The following is a 19918-nucleotide window of genomic DNA, read 5'->3' as shown; positions in this document are numbered from 1 at the left end:
ACCCCGGCCCCGCCCCCGCCCCCGGTCATGGGGCCCGGCGGCGGCCTCTCCCCTCTTCAGCACCGGGGACAGCCGCGGATGCCCCCCGTCCTGCTGCTGCTGCTCGTCCTTCTGGGGCGGGGGGCCGGTGAGTGCGGGGCGGGCCGGGGGGACCGGGGGCTGCCGGGGCCCCAGGGGCAGAGAGCGAGACGTTGGGGTCCCTCCTGGCCCCCCATCCCCCTGCGACCACCCTGTCTCCTTCCTCCCCGCAGGGGGTCTGTTGGTGACCGACTACTCCACCCGCACCCCCCGCAAGCTCAGTCCATTCCGCTCCTTCGCCAGCACGGAGCTCTTCCACTTTCACGTCCCCGAGGACACTGTCTTGGCCGTCTGGAACCTCATCACCTTCAAAGAGCAGGGGGGCACCTTCGGAGATCACTGCCCGGACCGCAGTGTCACCGTGTGAGTGAGCCCTGCCAGCCCCCCTCCCCGGTGGGCTTGGTGGGGGGAGGCCTCTCATGCCGCCCTGACCACCATCCCCCCCCCGCCCGGCCCCTGCCCCTGCCCCTGCCCCTTTCCAGAAACCCTGACCGGGCCTTGGTCGGTCTCTGCGGGGCCCGGGCCGCAGACCTGGGGCCTCTCGGGTTCAACAAGCCAAAAACCCCAACTGGAACGGGACCGGCCTTGGACCTGTCTCACATCCGTTCCCACCGTGCAGCCTCCCTGTGTCTTTCCTGGTTTAGGTTGCTTTGGGCTCACGTGGGTTGGACCTGGAGGCGGGAAAAAAGAGGGAGTAATCTGGCTCACCTTGGCTCTGCACCGGTCTGCCGATGCCCGTGAATTCCAGGGATTCAAAATCCCAGCAGTCGCGGGACCTGGCCGCTCCTGGGAGAAATCCCCTATCCGACGAGGTCTGATAGCCTCAGGAAGGGAAGCCCGGTGCTTCTCCTGGCCTTGCTAGGCCCCACTCAATCCGGGGAGGGAATTATGGCGAGCTGGGCTACCAACTTTTGCAGTCCTTGCAGGTTCTTGCAGGGTTATGGGATTTCTTGCCTCGGGCCAGTTCCCTCAACCCTTTTGGCCTTCTGCCACCTCCCATTTTCCTCCCTCCTGTGCTCCTGTACTCATTCCCATGCTCTCTAGTTCCCACCCCCGTAGTTCTCTGCTTTGCTGACCCCTTAGGTTCCTCCTCCCCCTACGCGCAGCTCCCACCTTTATCCCCTACTCTTTGGCAGATACTTCCGCTCGGGGGCACCCCCTGTCATCAACCCTCTCCAGACCCATTTTCCCCGGGACACGGCTGTGCCTGGGACCTTCGCGTTGACTCTGTCTTGGACATTTCCCAACCGGACCACTGGAGTCTTCAACATTAGCAGTCCACTGCCCGGAGACTGGTTCTTGGCTGCCCACTTACCCAAGGACCAGGGTCGGATTTCAGTTAAGGTGAGCCAGATTACTCCCTCCTTTTCCTCCTGCCCTTTTCTTTCCTTTCTCTCCCTTCCCACTCAATTTTCCTTTACTTCCCCTTCTCTCCTCTCCCTCCCTTCTCCTCCTTTCCATGGTCTGATGGGACCGGGGATGATGCGTATACCTCTGATGGTACCAGGGCTCTGGCTTCATCTAGCCCCAGTATGGTTGATGCTGGACTGCTGGGTGATTAGCGACAGAGACTTTTCTCCAGGAAAAAGCTGAGATGAGATCAGTTTTCCCAGTCTGCTGTAATCACCCTCTCTCTCACCCCTCATATCCACATGCACACGTATCTTCTCTCTTACTTCCCCCCCCACACTCCCCCCCCCCCAGACATCTTCTCTCTCTCATCCCATTTCCACTATCTTTTGCAGACCCAGACCCATGCACACGCTCTTTCTCTCATCACATATTCCCTCCCCACTAGCCCCAGATCCATAAAAAAACAGAAAGAGAGTTAATCAATCAATCAATCATATTTACTGAATGCTTAACTGTGTGCAAACCACTATACTAAGTGCTTGGGAGAGTAAAATGTAATTATATAAGAGAGTTGGCAGACATATTCCCTGCCCACAACGAGCCTCCAGTCTAGAGAGGGAGGCAAAGGGGTCTAACCCCATACTAGGATGGGATTATGGGAGATCCTGGAGAGACTCACTTCCTCACTACCAGGATTCTAATAGCCATCTCTTCCTAGCATGAGCTACCTAACCTCCTCTTATGACCCCAGAGTTGAAATCCTTGCTAGCTGGGGCAACCACCTACCTCAGAGCCCAGTCTATGTCGATGCAGGCAGAAGGAAGGAAGGAAGGGGCTGGGGCCTCTGGGCCTGACAGAAGCCAAAAAAACCCAAAAAAACCCCATTCCTCCCTGTAGACCTTCTTGCAGGACCTCGATAATAGTAGTCTGAAGGGATAGAGTTTTAAGGATCTCACTGGAGGCTAGTGAGGGCTTTCTTTCATAACACCTCAAGTCTGTTCTGCAGGGCAGGTGAATGTAGCTTCACCTCCGAGTAAGAAAACTACTTGTTTTCAACATCCAGGCGGAGGTTGCCAGGCACAGATGGGCTTTAAATGGATCCAATTCTCAAGAGCCCTCAGGGACAGGAAGAAGCTTCCAGGGTTTCCTTTAGGATGAGGGACAGGAGGTGCAGTTTAGGATTCAGGGTTAGAATTTGGGGTTAGAGTTCAAGTCACGTTTTCTGGGTTGGTTCAGATTTGCGATTGGTTTGGGGTTTTGGATCCCAGTGTCTCCCCTGTGCCATTGTCAGGGTCTCCATGATGAATGCCAGTACCTGTTCCAGCCCCAACTGATTGTCCAGCGCCTTCTGGGTGTGGCTGTGTTGGTGCCCGGGCTCCTGGTGGAGCAAAGTATCTCCCCTCACAACCGCTCTGCTCTTTACAAGTGAGTGCTTAACTTTGAGCCCAGCCTTACCGTGACCCCTTAGGCCAGGCCTGACCCCCACTGTTAATCCCGATACTGGTCCTGACCCTAAAACTATCCCCCTGACTCACTCCTCTGCCCCTTCCCAGTGCTGTGCCCATCTCTCATTCCTCTAAGCGCCCCCCGATTCCACCTCCAGACTCTTACACCTCTGTGCCCTCCCTCCCTCCCTTTTTCCATTCCTCCTTGCAGGATCTTCATTCCCAATTTCACCTCCAAGGTATCAGTGTGGTTGGTGAACTGCTGGGGGGGTCTGCGGGGGCGCTGTCCCCTGTCCCTGCGCCTGCGCCCCAAGGCCCCCCCACTCCACAACTCTAGCTCCTTGGACTGCCAGTCACGGACACCATGCCACCTGGAGTTCACCCTACCACTCTGGGATCACTGGCATTACGTGATGGTGGAGGCCCAGTTGCCTCTGTCTGTCCCTGTCCGCTTCCAGGTGACCGTCCGACTGGAAGGTGAGCTTTGATTTGGTCCCTTTCATTGTGGATTCCCCCGCCTTCAAGCCTCATTCCCCACCCTTCTCTCTCACTGTGATCCCATCTCCCTAATACTGGGTTTCAGAGGGGGTGTGGCGGGGTCTGGGGGCCCAGGAAAGGTGGAGGGGTCTGAGGCTGGGGTGGAGGGGATGGGGACTTGCGTGGTGGGGACTGGGAGTGGGGTAGAGAGGTGGGGGAGTCAGGGTCTCCAGTTGAGCTTCCTTCCCACCCCCTGCAGAGTGTTCCCAGCAAGGCCTGGCCCGGGCTCTGCCCGCTGGTGCTGCCATGAACATGCCACAGTCAGCAGCGGCTCGCCTGCCCCCACCAGAGCCACTGCCGTCAGGGGGTCCCGAGACAGGGAGCTTAGTGAGGCCACTGGATCTCTGCTGGCCAGTGAGGCCAACGCTACGCAACGAATTGGATACCTTCTCCGTCCACTTCTACATCTTCTTCGGCCCCAATGTCTCCTTGCCCCCAGAGCGCCCAGCTGTGTTTGCTCTGCGCCTGCTCCCCGTGCTGGACAGTGGGGCTGTTCTCAGTCTAGAGCTACGACTCAATGTGGTGAGAGGACCGGAAGGGGAGTGGGGGAGGCTGGGGCCTGGGGGCGGGACGGAGGGAGGGAGGGAAGGAGGGAGAGGGAGAAGCAGGAGGACTGAGAGGGGCAGCGTGGGGACTGGAGGGTTGGATCTGCTGGAAGCCGGTTTCACGGGCAGTAGAGTTGGAGGCGGTTGGGGCTGGCGGAAGTGTGGAGCTGGGGAGGGAAGACCTGGGGTTGAGTTGCCAGCTCAGAGTGGAGTATGGCTTTTGACTTCCTTTTGGCTCCTTTAGGCTTAAAGTGGTTGTTGCCAACCAAGGTTTAATCCAGAGCCAAGGGAAGACTCCAGTAGGGAAGACTCCAGCAGTGTGGGTTTGGGGAGCCCTCTAGGACTGTAAGCTCTTTGTGGGCAGGGAACATGTCAACTAACTCTGTTGTATTGGACTCTCCCAAGCCCTTAATACAGTGCTTTGCACCCAGTAAGTGCTTAATAAATTCCCTTGATTGATCGATCCAGGTGAAGGGGTCAGAGGCATAGAAGCACTGTCCCTAGCTGAAAGGGAGAGGTTTTAGTTTCTGATTACTAGCCCTTGATTGAGTTCCTCGGCTTAGATTATGGTTTTGATTTTACAAGGACAAGTTGTTATCCATGTTTAGAGAACTAGATAAGGTTCTTTAATAATAACCTTTCCCAGAAGCTGCCCCATTCCAGACAGCACATGCTTCAGCTACTTCTTAATGAGGGTTGACACCAGCCAGGGACTCAGGGACCATTCCCCGAGCTAAAACACAAGGGATCAGGGCTGGTCATGATGGCCAGGAGCCTTCAACAGGATGGCCAGGAGCCTTCAACAGGGCTTGGGCAAGGTGGGCAAAGCAAATCATCAGCAATGTGGCCTCAGGTTTCAGCTCAAACTCATCTGAGTTTCTGTCCAATCTTCTCTCTGATGCTGAGATCTGGGCCAACTGCAAGTTGTTCTGCCCTGCTTCTTGAGATGCCCTATCAGCACCACCTGCAAGCCAAACTGCACATCAAACATCAAGGAAAAAATTCTACCCGATTGAGCTCATCACCCAGCTCCTATTGACTACTAAGCTTTTATTTCCTTCCTGAAATGCTCAGTGTCCCAATCTCCTCCCTCTCTACTTCCAATGCCCTTGGTAGCTTTGTTGTTCGAGTGCAACAGATACAAATTTCTTGAAGGGTCCCCTTTACTTTCTCAATGTTCTCCTGTTGCCCACCCACAATTGCCCACCCACACTCTCCTCCTTTCCAGGTGTTTCCCAAGAGGAGTTTTTCACCTTTCACCCCTGCCTTGAAACCTCCCCAACATACTTCTTTAAAAATCTTGTTCCTGCCCTCCTCCCTCTTTTTACTGTCTCACTTTCCTCTGTCTCTGTCCATTCTGTCTTTAGACAAAACCAAGTCTCCTGTATGCAGAAAAATCCAGTCCTTGACCCCATCACACCCTCCAGCTTCTCTTAGTTCCTATTCCTGTTCAAACTCTTTAAATGAACAGTATTCACGTGCTGGTCTCACTCTAACCTCCTACAACCTAGATTTTGCTCTCCTCACTTGATTGTATAATGTTGCTCATCAATATCATCAGTAACCTTTTCCAGGTTCAATCTAACGGACTTTGATGTGTCCTAATCTTCCTCAATATAAGTTGGTTTTAATGTTGTTGTTATCTCCTTCCTCCTGGAAAATCTCTGTGGCTTTCATTTCACTGACATAGGTTCTCTTTCTACCTACCTTTCTGACTGCTCCTTTCTTTATGTTTGTTAAGAGCTTACTCAGTGACAGTTGCTAATCCCTATCCCTCATAGGGCTCACAGTCTTTTACAGATAAGGTAACTGAGGTACAGAGAAATTAAGTGATTTGCCCAAGGTCACACAGACTCTCTCTCTGCCCTTCTGACTCCCAGGTCCATACTCTATCCACTAGGACATGCTCCCTCTCAGGCTTCTTTTCAGGCTTTGTGTTTCCCTCTTCTACTTTAGCTGTGAGTAATAATAATAATAATGTTGGTATTTGTTAAGCGCTTACTATGTGCCGAGCACTGTTCTAAGCGCTGGGGTAGACACAGGGGAATCAGGTTGTCCCACATGGGGGTCACAGTCTTAATCCCCATTTTACAGATGAGGTAACTGAGGCACAGAGAAGTTAAGTGACTTGCCCAAAGTCACACAGCTGACAAGTGGCCAAGCCGGGATTCGAACCCATGAACTCTGACTCCAAAGCCCGTGTTCTTTCCACTGAGCCACGCTGCTTCCAGCGTCCAGTGTCCAGAAAGGTTCTGTTCTGAATCATTTGCTCATCTTGCAATACACTTGTTCTCTCAGGAAGCTCATTCACTCACGTGGTTTCAGTTACCTCTAGTGGTGCCATCTTCATAGGTGTTATGGAGGCCCTCTATCCCTTGGAATTGGCCCTGGAGAGGTGGAGCCTTTAGCGGCCCCACTTTTTGTCTCCTAAGAGGAAGCCATGATACCCAGTCCAGCTCTAGAACCTCCGGAGTTTCTCTTGTACCCATAGAGCTCTGCGACCTCCTCTCATCCCCAGTCCCGGAGCCAAGTTGGTTGCAGGGCTGGGGATGGGGGAGATGTCACCTCTCGGGTACTCTGAGGCTCAGTATGGGTTGCTGTGGTGACTGTCTAAACTATGAGGGATTGATCTGCATGGCTGCCGTACCACTCCTGTGCCCGCCCCCACCAATAAATTGCAGCTCTTCTGGACTGATGATGAAGCTGCTGCTGGATGGCTGGTGGTACGGCCACAGAGGATGAGCCCTCTCTTCCCTCCCTCTCCCCTCTCCCTCTTTCCTCCTCCTATTTCCCTTATCCCTTCTCTTCTCACCTCCCCATCTTTTCCCCCTGTTTCGTCATATATGATTTATTGAATTGCCTTTTCTTTTTATCATTTGTGCCTGTGCGCTTAGTCTTTTAAAAGTATTTGGCAATATGGGTCCACCACTACATCATAAACTCCCGAAGGTCAAGGACTGCATATTTTGTTGTATTTTCCAAGTGTCCGTACAGTGCTCTACATCCAGTAGGCCTGTGGTACAATGCGTTGCACACAGCAGGCAATCGATACAGTATTCTACACATAATGGGCACTCAGTAATTGCTGCAATAATGAGGCCTGAAACTCAGTGAGTTCACCAGCCAAAGGGGCACTGCTCATCCCAACACAACTTTGCTGGGTGGGTAAATGTGAGGAGGACGGGAGACAGGAGGAGCCCAAACAGCTGCTGTATGGAGGGACCACCAAAAGGCAAAGAATAAGAGTTGTTTTAAGGATCTGTGAGGAACAACCCTGGGGACTGTCAGAGATCACAGTGACAGGCAGGCCCAGTCAGCTTGGAAATTTGGGGGCTCTGGCCAGGCCAGGCATGTGAGGCAGAGTCTTAGTTGCACTCAGAGACCCTGCACAATGGCCAATGGCAGTGTGGCATCACCCTCCAATAGGAAGGGGAGCAAGTCAATTTTATTTTCCTAGCCAAGTGGTTCTTAGGTGCAAATTTGGTGGTGCAATCAGAATAAAATGGAAGGGAAATGTTCCTTGGAATTCATTTCCTCAGGAAGTAGTACAATCAAAAGCCTCAACAGGTTCGAGAAAGGTAAGGGGAAATCCATGATGGGTTACCAGCAGGACAATTAGGGACGGAGTGGGGAAAGTTAGGGGGGGATGTTGCATGGTCCATCCCTAACTGTGAGAATGCCATTGCCTGGTTCCTACCAGTAACTTGATTCTACAGTCGGAGATAAAGTCTTGAGCTGCATGGAATGTGGATCTAATTCAGGATCATCAGGTTCATTTTCTCATCAATCAGTCATATTTATTGAGCGCTTACTGTGTGCAGAGCACTGTACTAAGTGCTTGGGAGAGTACGCTGTAAAAGAGTTGGTAGATATGTTCCCTGCCCACATGATGTTCTTATATTTCAAATTGTTGTCCCTGCAGGGGGCAGGACACCATCAAACAGGTGAGAGTCAGTGGGGGAACACATCTGGGGAATCTATGGCGGGGAGGGCAGTTAGCTGTCTGTTGTCCAGGCCCTGCCCTTTTCTACTCCTAGACTCGCTGTCTGGCTTCCTGCCGTCAGTCAGTGCCTCCTTCAACGTGGCCCAGCTGCCCAATTAAACATGGTTGGGTTTCAGACGAAAATATTGAGAATGCTGGTTCCTGTAAAACCTGAATCCGTATTTGCCCAAGGGCAAGGACTGTGTGTCTTTGCTCCTTCTCTGGAAGGCCTTTCCTCCATCACCATAAGCACCCAGATTAGGGGTCTGCACACAGTGGGGAGAGGGGAATCTGAACAGCAGCCAGGCTATGGCGTCTCAACTTGACAAAGAGTAGGAGTCTTAGGGCCACGGAGCATCTTCTATCCCAGCTTTGACTCCTTTCTCCCCTTCTCCTCCAATATTCTGTACTCCCCCTCCTCCCTATCCATCTCTCCCCTTCTCTTTCTCTCCTTCTCATTCCTAACCCCATCTCTCCCCCAACTTCCCTCTTTTTCTTTCTGCCCCATTGCCTTAATCTCCCTCCCTTCTATCTTCCTTTCCCCTTTTCCCTTTTCTCTGCCCTTCTCCACCCTTTCTTCTTTGCTGTGTCCCCAGAGCTCACTTCAGGGAGAGAACATCACTGTGTTTGGCTGTCTGCACCATGAGGTGCCTCTGACCTCAGGAGACAACACCTCAGTCACCTGTTCGACAGGTGAGAGTCAGTGGGGGAACACATTTGGGGAATCTAGGCTGGGGACACTTAGCTGCCTGGTGTCCAGGCCCTGACCTTTTCTGCTCCTAGACTCGCTGTCTGGCTTCCTGCTGTCAGTCAATGCCTCCTCCAACGTGGCCCAGCTGCGGCTCCCATTCCCCCAGACAGGCAGCTGGTACCTGAGTCTGCGCTCCCTCTGCGCTTCTGGACCCAGGTGAGGGAGCTGAAGGGGCAGTGAGGGGGAGGGAGGGTGGGAAGGAGCATGAGGTGGTCGGGGAGGGGAGCAGGGATTCGGAGACTGAAAAGTGGGAGGGAAGAGCAGGTGTGGGGTGGGGGCTGGGCGAAGTGGTAGGGGAGAACAGTTGATGGATTGGTGGGGAGGATGGGGACTGGGGAGTTTGGTAACAGAGACCTGAAGGGAAGAGAGGGAGCTGGGCACAAGAAGAGAGCAGATGGAAAGAGTAAGGTCTGCTGGGGGCCATGGGGAGTCCTTTGGAAAGTATGGTTAATGGTCAGGCTACCCAACAGGTTTGAACACTGTCAGAATGTCACTGCCGAGGTCCATCTCCGGTCCTTCCTATCCCCCTGCATCAATGACTGTGGCCCCTATGGCCAGTGCAAACTTCTGCGGACAAACAACTACCTTTATGCAGCCTGCGAGTGCAAGGCTGGTGAGTAGGGGAGGGTGATGAGGTGGGGTGGAATTTATAGGGCAGCGAGGTGGGGATGGTGGGGTTATATTGGATCCAGAGGGTGAAGAAGTGAAGAGATGGGGTCTGGGAGTTGTAGAGTGGGACTCTAAACCCATTGTGGGCAGGGAATATGTCTACCAACTCTGTTGTATTCTCTCCCAAGTGCTTAGTACAGTGCGATGCGTACAGAAAGCACTCAACAAATACCACTGACTGAGTGATTGGGATTGGAGACTTGCCGAGCTGGGCTCCTAGGTTAAAGGATGGGGTGGAGGACTAGAGTGGAGAGGGGAAAAAGATAGGGAAACTCAGGGATGGACATCAGAATGTGTCTCTCTTTCATGGGTTCCCCGGAGTCTGTGCCCTGATGATACCCTGTGACAGGCTGTGCCCCATGTGGATGTGACCCTAGCAGCTACCCTTATGGCAGGGTCCTCCCCAAGACTATGCCCGGTTGCCTGCCACCCTGTGCCCTATTCCTTACCTCTATTCTTTCCCTCCCTGAAATTGTCCCTCTCTCCACAGGTTGGAGTGGTTGGGGCTGCACAGACAATGCTGAGGCCTTCAGCTATGGCTTCCAGTTGCTCTCCACACTGCTGCTCTGCCTAAGCAACCTTATGTTTGTCCCCCCTGTAGCTGTGGCTCTACGGAGCCGCTATCTCCTTGAAGCTGCTGTGTACATCTTCACCATGTTCTTTTCCACGGTAATGAGAGCTGACTATTGATTGGAGTGGGGGTGGGAGAGGCTGGCCTGGGGTTTGGGGCTGGCTATAGAATTGAAGGACTATGGACCCAGGAAGAGCTCTTCCCGACTATAAAATGGGGACGTTTAATTGCAGGCTTCCCTCACTTCCCTTTTCTTCCTTTCCTTCACTTTCCCTCCATGCCAAGCTGCCCTTTCTCCCTCTGTCAGGTGTTCCCCATCCAATGCTGTCATACCCTTGTGACCGTAATTCTGTCTATGTTTGCCCTTCATATGTGAAGATGATGCCAGTGAGGGTGAATTTTACCCATGGATTCAGGTCTGTCTGGCTGAAAAGGTCAATACAGGTTGACAGTTTCTTTCTCTGCTTCACGTATGAAGATCATCCTCTGTCGTGCGTGCTGTTACATTTGCGTGTTCAGCATCGGCACTAATTTTGATTTTCTCTCCTGGTGTCCCAATCTTCCTGAAACCTCTGCTTGTAGTGAGAGGCACGTGCCAGGCCGGTCTGTCTGTCTCTGTGGGCTCTCAGCAATCCATTTCTATGCCCAAATCATTTGAAGTCATGCTTCACTGTATTTTCAAAATATCTGTCTTACTACAGCAGCTAATTTGTTTTCCTATAAGCTTTCATTCTCCTCATAGATCAGAAAATCATGATCAATCATGAGCAATCTATTGCATCAGATTCCTGGATCCGGACAATAGGCCATCCTGGACTCGATTCTGTCCCTGACCATCACAGTAGAATCCTTAGAGGGATCATTTTTCAGCTGCCCACCGGGACATTTCCTGCTCATGGTTAGGGATGGATCATCTAAAACCCCTAACCTTTCCCTCACCTTTTCTAATTTACCCTCTGTCAGTCAATGGTACTATTGAGTGCTTATTGTGTGCAGAGCACTAGTCTAAGCACTTGGGAGAGTACATTATAAGAGTTGTGTTAATATAACCCATTAAGGACCTCTTATCCACAAATATATCCAAATTCTTCTAGAACCGACTGCTCTTTTTGCTCTTCACAACTTCTAATGGGAAGAAATGCTTCTGTTAGTTTATTTAGGACCTACCAGCAAGGTTCCCTGGGGGCCCCTCATCCTGGTATGGGATTTGGTGGGCAGCAACAACTCCAGGTTCACCCTGGCCACACTCTTCACGATTTTCTAAATTTTAATCTTATCTCCTGTCCTCCTTTGTCTGTCCAGAGCAAAGACTCTTGGCCTTTCCAGTTTGTCCTCAATCCAAAAGCTTCTCCACCCCCAATCATCTTGCTTGCTCCTCTCTGGACCTTGTCCAGCTCTAGACAGTCCTTCTTGAGATATATAGACCAGAATAGCTCCCAGAGTTTCAAACTAGGTTGCAATGAGAGCTGACATGCTCTCCAAGACCATTTTGCTGGTGATCTATTTAAAAATGAGTACTGTTCATTGATAATGCCGATGAACTTGATGTGGTGACTGGTAGGTCCTGGTCTGGCAGCCATAAAGATCATCGCCACTGAAGCATTCAGGCCAAACTTGATGCCACAAGTTTCTCGAAGGACACACTACACTTGTCCTCTAAATTTCATTTTCTATTTCTTAATCTAGTAGTACAGTTTTGGACAATGAGGCATAGAAAATATTTGGCTATTCTCAGGATCCGGGTTTTCTTCTTTTTCATTAGGTCTTCATTAGACATCGGCATGTCTTGTGAGTATATCAGCCCCAAAGAAGCTCCAGTCCTGGCCTGTTGAGTTGGAAGGTTTTCCCCAGAGGACTGGGATTATTTTCAGAACAGCAACCTGCAGGTTTCTTGTTCCATACCTATTTGGAATTAGATAAAACCGGCCAGTCCTGATGTTCTCAGTGGGTGATGGGAAAGATCAGATAGGCATCTTCAACTCTGATTTGGCTGGCAGTCACACCATCATGGTGAATTTCTCAGGGCAGCCAAACTTGTTTTGTAGCTGGCAGAGATTGGGTCAGCTGATGAGAGTAAGAGCTTTTGAATCTCTGTAAATGAAGTTTTGAAGTCACCTTTCTTCTCCTGTGCTTCTCCTCTATCTGATGTGCAGTTGCTGTAGCTTGTTGCAATCTAAAGTCAGGTTGTAACTCTGGGAACACTTGTTTCCAGTTTTTTTTTAGTGACTGTTCCAGAAGGACATTGGCTATGATCTTGTGAGGAATGGGGAGCAGGGATTTGCCACAAATTTCCACAGTCCACTTTCATTGATTGGCCTTTGACGTACCATCACTTTCGAGGCTGGATGTCCAGTTGTAGTACCTCGGTCAAAGTGCCCACTGCAATTTGGGGTAGGGTTTCTTTGGGGACTTCACATGAGTGCACCCCGGGATTGCCCAGTTTGTTTACTGCGACCATTCAATGAAGCATTCAGGGTTCAGCTGGCAGTCCAGAACCCTAAGGGCTGGCTACTGAGATTTGGAATAATGCCAAATGTCCCACTCCCTCCTGTAAAGTAATAACAATAATAATAATAATTGTGGGTGATACAAGACAATCAGGTCAGACACAGTCTGACTTTCCACAATTCCATATGTGATAACGAATCTCACAGTTGGAATTGGAATATTGCAAGTTCACAGGTCACACAGGCACTTTCTTTGGTTAACCAGTTAACCAGTATGTTAAAAGATTTCACCATCTCCTTGCCCAAACCCTTCCCGGTATTTGGTTGCTGATGTCATCTGGTGAGTGACGGACATTCCCCTCCCTGAGAACAAGATGAGAAGCAGTATCACCTGGGAATCAGAAGGATCTGGGTCCTTATCCTGGCTCTGCCACTCATCTGCTGTGAGATTCTTGGGCAAGTCACTTAACTTCTCTGTTCCTCAGTTACCCCATCTGTGAAATGGGGATTAAGACTGTGAGCCATTTGTGGGTCAGAGACTGTGTCCAATCTCATTTACTTATATCTACCCCAGGGTTTAGTACAGTGCCTGGCGTGTAGAGTAAGCACTTAATAAATCCCACAATTATTATCATTATTATTACTACATTATGAAATAGATGGCTAGATAAGAAGGACAGCCATCACATTGTTCCTCTATTCTTCCCCCAAGCATCTTGATGCCACTATCAGGGATCGAATCCTGGTCTGAGTGGACCTTGGGTCTGACCCAGTAATGAGTTTGTGTGTGGTCTTATTTTTTTTTAATATTCAGTAGCAAGGAACATATTAAACCATGAGGTCAGCAGAAATACAATGCATACTTAGGCCTTACTTTTAAAAGGTTTTAAAGTATTTGACCAAGAATAAAAGGTATATTAGGGTTGTCCCAGTCAAGCTGAGTTCTGGACATTTCCAAACTGTTCAACAAGGGACATTCCTGGGCTCGCTTGGGTTTGCTTTTTTTTTTTTTGGTGGGGGTCACTGTTATTGATTTTAAATGCTTTATTGAATGCTTTATTGGTCAAGGTTCCCAAAACTCTGTATACCCTTGGGAGAGAATTCTGGACTCCAGAACTGGGACCCCTGCAGTTCAGCTGGTCCAGGCCCTTGGAGGCAGGCTTCTAAGTCTTTCAGTAGAGGTCTCTCCACACCTTCCCTCAGCCCCTTGACTGCTCGTTTTTCTCCTAATAGTCCCTTCATATGTCCAACTGAAATTTCTCCTGCTTCATTAATTTAAATTCATTTTCTCTTATCTGGCTTTAGTATACATGAAGAACTGGAATGCACCCTCCTCATAAACCATCCTAAATCTGGTTACCGGTTAATAAAACCTAAATCTAGAGCTGGCTTGTGCAGCCCTATATATGGCACCTGACCACTGGGGCAGCTGGGCTCTCTGTCTTTTCCAGCCTCTACCTTATACTCTCAATGTTAGCCTTGTAACAAACTTCCCACTTTTGATTTTCTCACCTGGCCTTTTCTTTCAAGGTTTGACCTCCTGCAGCCCCCCAGAGAGAATGTTTTCATGTCCTGTACCAATCTGCTTCCTGCCTTCACTAGCAGTGTTGGGTACCATTCCAAATTCAGAGTTCAGCCCCGGACCTCCACAACACAATACATTGGTGCTAACTATGCAGATGGCACAGTTCTACAAAATTTGGCATCAGGTCCAATGAGCATAACAAACAAAATCCAAAGTGAAAATGCCAAGTTCTCCTTCCTTTAAACTTCTCCTAAACTAAAATTTCAACAGATTTTGAGATCAGTGCACATGTCATTCAGCCAGTGCCAGACATGCTGCAGTTTTCAGTCTGAGCCCTTGGCTGGCCTACCTAGGGGCCACTGTGAGCAGTCCCTTTCCTCAGCATTTGCCGACACAACCAAGGCATCTCGCCTGGGCCACTACCTCACTCTTTCCCCTAAGTCCTGTGTCCCCTAAGTGTCTGCTCTCGTGACTTGGTCTCAAATCCCTGGGGTCACCTGGGTGGGATAATGACTGCATTTTACAGACTGTAGATCGGCCCAGTGGATGGCCAGGTGCCCAAGCCTCTCCTTTGGTTGGCAGTTTTTGCTGGGACTTCTCTGAGCCCCATCCACGTCTTGTTAGCCCCATGCCCCACACAGCTGCTCCCCCCTCAAGAGGCAACCTACTCCTTAGGTCACTAAAAAAAACCTAGACCAAATGTTATTTTTAAGAAAGACCATTCTCTTCAGCATAGGTTTTAAAGAAAGCACTTATCTGTGCCATAGGTTTTAAAGAAACATTTGCTCATCTGTCACCTCCATATATTGAGGAAAAGCCTGTGCAGACCTCTGAGCAGGACATCCCCTCCTTGATTATAAAGCCTGGCAAGTATACCATCAGCTTGGGGGTTTTTACCATTCTTCATTCTCTTATTGCAGGGGTGATCTCCTCCAGAGTTGGAGTGAAGACCATATCCTCATCCTGGCAGGTTCACTAGGCTCCAGAGAGCCTTATTTTCAATGGTAGAAGGACTATTGAAATATTATTGCTCTTCCTGAAAAAATGTGTTCCTTGTCTGGGTTGAGGGTGGAGCCAGCTACCCTCTTCAGTCAGTCAGTCAGTCAGTGGTGCTCTAATAGTGTATGGAAGTACAGAGATTCTTCAGGGATGTATAGAAGTCCTTGGTTTGGCGGCGATCAGCATAGCATAGACCTGGATCTCCGCAGCCTTGACTTCTCATTTGTTGGGTAAACACCTTTGCTTGATGTGTAGGCAGCTTTCCGTAGGACCTTAGGGAACTGCAAGGTGATGATGATCTAGTGTCCCCTTTATGGCAAGGAATTCTGGGATCTGAGGTATTTTCATCAAACCAGCTGAGTGATGCTGCTAACTGGGCCCCCAGTCTTGGGGACAGCCTGATGGATATACTTATGGATACTTGGACCCATGGAATTCCTTGAGGGAGTGGGCTGACAGAATTTGATCATGGCAGAGGCCTGCGTTCAGATATCTAAGGGTTCGGGTTCTCCTTTCTGACACTCTGACTGCACAATTAGCGAGAGATTGGAGTGGAACAAACCAAGGTTGGTTCAGGGCTCGGAAATCACTTATTCTTCCATGGGTTCACCCATGCTGCCTTTTCCTTTGATGTGGGATAGTCTGGTGCTGTGAGAGAAATACTGACTGTTATGATGGTTAATGCAGCCCTGGCAATTGGGGTGGGTTCCCCAGCTTTCCTGTGTATGGAAAGGTGTGAGGGAGCCGAGGGCTTTAATTTTTTTGTTTTAATGGTATTTGTTAAGCGTTTACTATGTACCGGGCACTATTCTAAGCGCTGGGGTGGATACAAGCTAATCAGGTTGGACACGGTCCATGTCCCATGTGGGGCTTGCGGTCTTAATTCCTGTTTTACTGATGAGGTAACTGGGGCAAGCTGTTGGGGCTGCTGCCAGACTATGAATAACCACCAGAAAAAGCATAAAATGGGAAGCTGGGAACCCTACTCCTGTTCCAGTACGGTGATTGTCCCTCATCCTGGAATGAGGAGGCACTGTTTAGTACTGTCTCTTCTCTAGCACTGGGGAAGGCTAAGCATTCCAGCACACCGTTGAGCAGGAGGCTGGTGTCTCTGAGCTTTCCCACCCCTCAAGGCTGCTTCCCATGTTTTGGCATCACTGCCTCTTTGTGCCTAAAATTCTACGATGATCACTTTGTCAGCCGGGGTACAATTACTATGCATCTGTTTGGGTTCCTTAGGGCAACTTTCTCTCTCCTCATCTGTATCTGGCAATGTGTCCTGTGTCCTGATGATAGGGGGAAAGTTTTTGGTGTTGTGATGGGTACTTCACCCTAAACAATGGGGAAATCTGGCCACTGCTTGGTTGTGAAGCTAACGACTGTGAGCCAATGCTGGGCAGAGGGAAAGCCCATCCTCAGGGCCAGGAGGGCTGCCCTAAGTCTGACTTGCTCACAGAGTTAGCTCTACCATGCTCCTTTCTGGATGCTGCTGCTTTCCATGTCTGAGAGTGCCTGAATGGTTCGTACTGAATTGGGCATTTTTCCGCAGTTGGGAGTTTTCAATTGTCTTGCTTTGCAAGATTAGAGCCTGACAGTTAATGTGCCCTAGTGAGCCTACTTTGGAAAAGGCAGGGGAAATCTGGGCCTCTGGAACTTACAAACACACTTTGAGACACACTCAGGCAAGGAGATACACTCACCAAGATGGGCACACACATTGGTACGCAGGAACCCACAGCAGTGTACAAATACAGACCCCTGTTTTGTGTGTGTATATGCCCATCTCGGCTGCATTTCTTGCTTTCACCTTGAAATCTGGGGCCCTATGGGATAAGGTTTGGAACTGTAGATTTACTAAACCATCGGTCCTTCCATCCCTGTGATCCCCAATCCTTAGTAATAATGGTATTTATCGAGCTCCCCTTGGGTGCAATACACTGTATTAGGCACTCGGTAGACTTCTGATCTCTCGCCCCCCAGTTTTACCACGCTTGTGACCAGCCAGGCATCGTAGTGTTCTGCATTATGGAGTATGATGTGCTGCAGTTCTGTGACTTCCTTGGCTCCCTCATGTCTGTGTGGGTCACAGTTATCGCCATGGCTCGGCTGCAACCTGTGGTCAAGCAGGTGAGTCCTGAGCTGAGCTGACTTGTGTGCCCCAGTGTCTTGTTAGTTGGTCAGCCGGGGGTCCTCGATCCCCAGCCCCTCTCCACCCTTTTCCCTGAGTTCCTCCAGGTTTCCTGGAAGGTCCCCTTTTTGCTACCTGTTCCCCATACTCACTATCCCAGGACCGACTGTATATCCTTTCTTTTCCGGCTGAGGACCGAGACCTCCCTGAAGTGGTGGAGTGTAGGGGCTCTTCAGGGATTTGAGGGTGGTGGTGGGTGAGGCCAACGGATTGAATTGGTGAACTTTGTTGAGGCATCACCCCGTGCCTTCCTTCCTCCCCTCGTGCCCCAGTTGCTCAGTCCCTCTTTTCCAGATGCTGTACCTCCTGGGTGCAATGCTGCTTTCCATGGCCCTGCAGCTGGACCGCCATGGCCTCTGGAACCTGCTGGGCCCGAGCCTCTTTGCACTGGGGATCCTTGCTTCAGCTTGGGTAAGACTTGGGGGGGAGATGGGTGCTACTGCTGCGGCCGCCACCAGCCTATCGTCTTACCTGCCCCGTCGGGTTCTATTTCCTCTCCCCATCCCTGCTCCCATGTCCCGATCCCCGATCTGGACTCCACAGGGGAGGTCTGGGAGTGGCCTACTTTTAGATGCATTATCCTCTTCTGATTTCTTCACTTCTTGGTTTGGTTCGAAATGAGAATTGAAGCCACCCAGTGTGAGTCCCTCTGGTAGCTGGTCTCTGGGCCAGGAAGACCTAAGGTGACTCTACCTGTTTGTCTGGAACCGGCCAGGGCAGATCTGGGAAGCCATATTTTATGGTTCTGAGCCAAGCTGCCATCTTGCGACATCAGAGAAGTGTGGTTTTGACATAGGGACAGGACTGGACCGAGTGGAGTAGGTGAGGATGAGCCACCTATCAAGTCCCTCCTCAGCCTCTTAGGCTGTTCTGCTTCTCTAGAGGGCTTACTTACTCTAAGTTCTCCCCTCAGAGTTGCAGGGAATTAGAATGGGTAGAGATTTGATCTGGCTTCATCCCCCTCTCTGCTCTGCCAAATCCCAATCTCTCTCTGCCAGGTTCCAGCTGGAATCCACGTCCCTGAGTTTGAGCTCAAAAGCCTATGTCTGCCCTATGGCCTCATCCTCGGACGGCTTCTGTCTGGGTTTTCCAGGCTGGTTTTTTTTGTTTGTTTTGTTTTAAACGGTATCTGTTAAGCACTTATTATGTATGTGCCAGACTCTGTACTAAGTGTTGTACAAGCACTGTATAAGCTAATCAGGTCGGTCACAGTCCATGCCCCACATGAGGCTCGCAGTCTTCATCCCCGTTTTAGAGATGAGATGACTGAGGCCCCGAGAAGTGACGTGACTCGCCCCAGGTCACACAGCAGACAAGTGGTGAATCTGGGATTAGAACCTAGGTCCTCTGACTCCCAGGCCCGCGCTCCTCCCACTAGGCCATGCTGTGTCCCCTCCTCTCCCCAGATCCATGTTCCCCTTCTTCCCCGTGGTCCCATTTCCCCCTCCAGACCCCACGTCACTGTCTGCTCTGTGAAAACTCAATAGCACGTCTTCTTTTCTTCCCAGACGGTGCGCAGTGTCCATCGCCGGCACTGCTACCCGCCCACTTGGCAGCGGTGGGTCTTCTACTTGTGCCCAGGCAGCCTCATCGCAGGGGCCGCCGTGCTACTCTATGCCTTTGTGGAGACCGAGGAGAACTATTTTTACATTCACAGCATCTGGCACATGTTGATCGCAGGCAGCGTGGGCTTTCTGCTGCCACCTCGTGCTAAACCAGAGGGCAAAGTACCCCCTCTGACCCGACCACGGGGCTGTGGGTACCAGGTCTGCATCAACGAGCAGGAGGAACTAGGCCTGGTGGACCCAGGCACCGTTTCCATCAATAGTATCTGTGCTAGCTGACGGCCACAGGGTATGGACTTCAGGCAATCGGGAAAATGCCCTGGACTCTTGGGGACACCGGCTTCACAGCTACCCAAGGGCCCGGGCCTCAGATGCTCACCGGCATTGGCTTCAGAAACCCAGGGAAGCAGAATTCTCGGATTTCCCAGAGGACTGGATTTGAGAAGCCTGGGATCATGGATCTCACTGGGTCTTGGAGGACCCCCCAACCCCCACCCCAGACTGCCTGGAGGATAGGTCTGCATTTCAGGGGGTCGTGCCCAGGGGAATGGCTCCCTTTCCTGTCCCCTTCCTCCTCCAGGATTGGCATTAAGGGAGTGGGGCTGGTGGTTCATGGACTGAAAGGGCAGAGGTGGGAGAGACCTGGTTTTGGAGGCAGGTCTCCGGTGCCAGGGTCAGGGACAAAAGGGGGAACTTCCCTGGGCACCAGCCCCAGTGAATGGTATTTGCCGCTAATGAGTGTGTATGTTTTTGCCCATTACGTACTCCTAGAGAGGCTGGGTGCATATTGTGTGCCTCTCTGAGTTTGTGTGCCACTATCAATCTCTCTGAGTGTGTATGTGGGTGCTGCTGTCAACTAGAGAAGCAGCATGGCCTGGTGGACAGAGCACGGGCCCGGAAGTCAGAAGGACATGGGTTCTAATCCCAGCTCCCCTACTTGTCTGCTGTGTGACCTTGGGCAGGTCACTTAACTTCTCTGTGCCTCAGTTACCTCATCTGTAAAGTGGGGATGAAGATGGCGAACCCCATCTAGGACATTGGACTGCGTCCAACCCGATTAGCTTGTATCTCTCCCAGTGCTCAATACAGTGCCTGGCATGGAGTAAGCGCTTAACAAACACGATTAAAAAACAAAAAAAAAACAAAAAGAAGGAAAACCTTTTCAGAATGTACTGTATACCAATGGTCAGCTTCTTTCCGGGTGCACCTTCGGGGTGATCAGGTGACACTCTCAGGCCCTGGCTGCTTCTTGGCCTCTTGGGC

The 19918-nt window shown here is 50.9% G+C and overlaps 1 protein-coding gene across 2 annotated transcripts; it reads left to right on the top strand.

Annotated features, from left to right (window-relative positions):
• The first annotated feature begins 40 nt into the window (after positions 1 to 40).
• On the top strand, positions 41 to 19770 carry TMEM8B (transmembrane protein 8B). 2 transcript variants are annotated; one of them, XM_029061453.1, is made up of 13 exons: positions 41 to 127; positions 252 to 441; positions 1215 to 1422; positions 2723 to 2856; positions 3088 to 3353; positions 3613 to 3935; positions 8537 to 8633; positions 8724 to 8847; positions 9162 to 9304; positions 9851 to 10029; positions 16883 to 17029; positions 17363 to 17501; positions 18599 to 18898. In XM_029061453.1, the coding sequence occupies exons 1-13, from the start codon at positions 79 to 81 to the stop codon at positions 18802 to 18804; spliced, it is 2205 nt and encodes a 734-aa protein (XP_028917286.1). In that variant the 5' UTR covers positions 41 to 78; the 3' UTR covers positions 18805 to 18898. The 2 variants fall into 2 exon arrangements, with proteins under 2 accessions (XP_028917286.1, XP_028917285.1); XM_029061452.2 differs by having other exon boundaries at positions 79 to 127; positions 17385 to 17501; positions 18599 to 19770.
• Positions 19771 to 19918: the final 148 nt, after the last annotated feature.

Source organism: Ornithorhynchus anatinus, chromosome 3 (assembly GCF_004115215.2).
Source record: "Ornithorhynchus anatinus isolate Pmale09 chromosome 3, mOrnAna1.pri.v4, whole genome shotgun sequence".
Lineage (NCBI taxonomy): Eukaryota > Metazoa > Chordata > Mammalia > Monotremata > Ornithorhynchidae > Ornithorhynchus > Ornithorhynchus anatinus.
The sequence above is the reverse complement of the archived record's forward strand: the minus strand, read 5'-3'. Positions and strand labels throughout refer to the sequence as shown.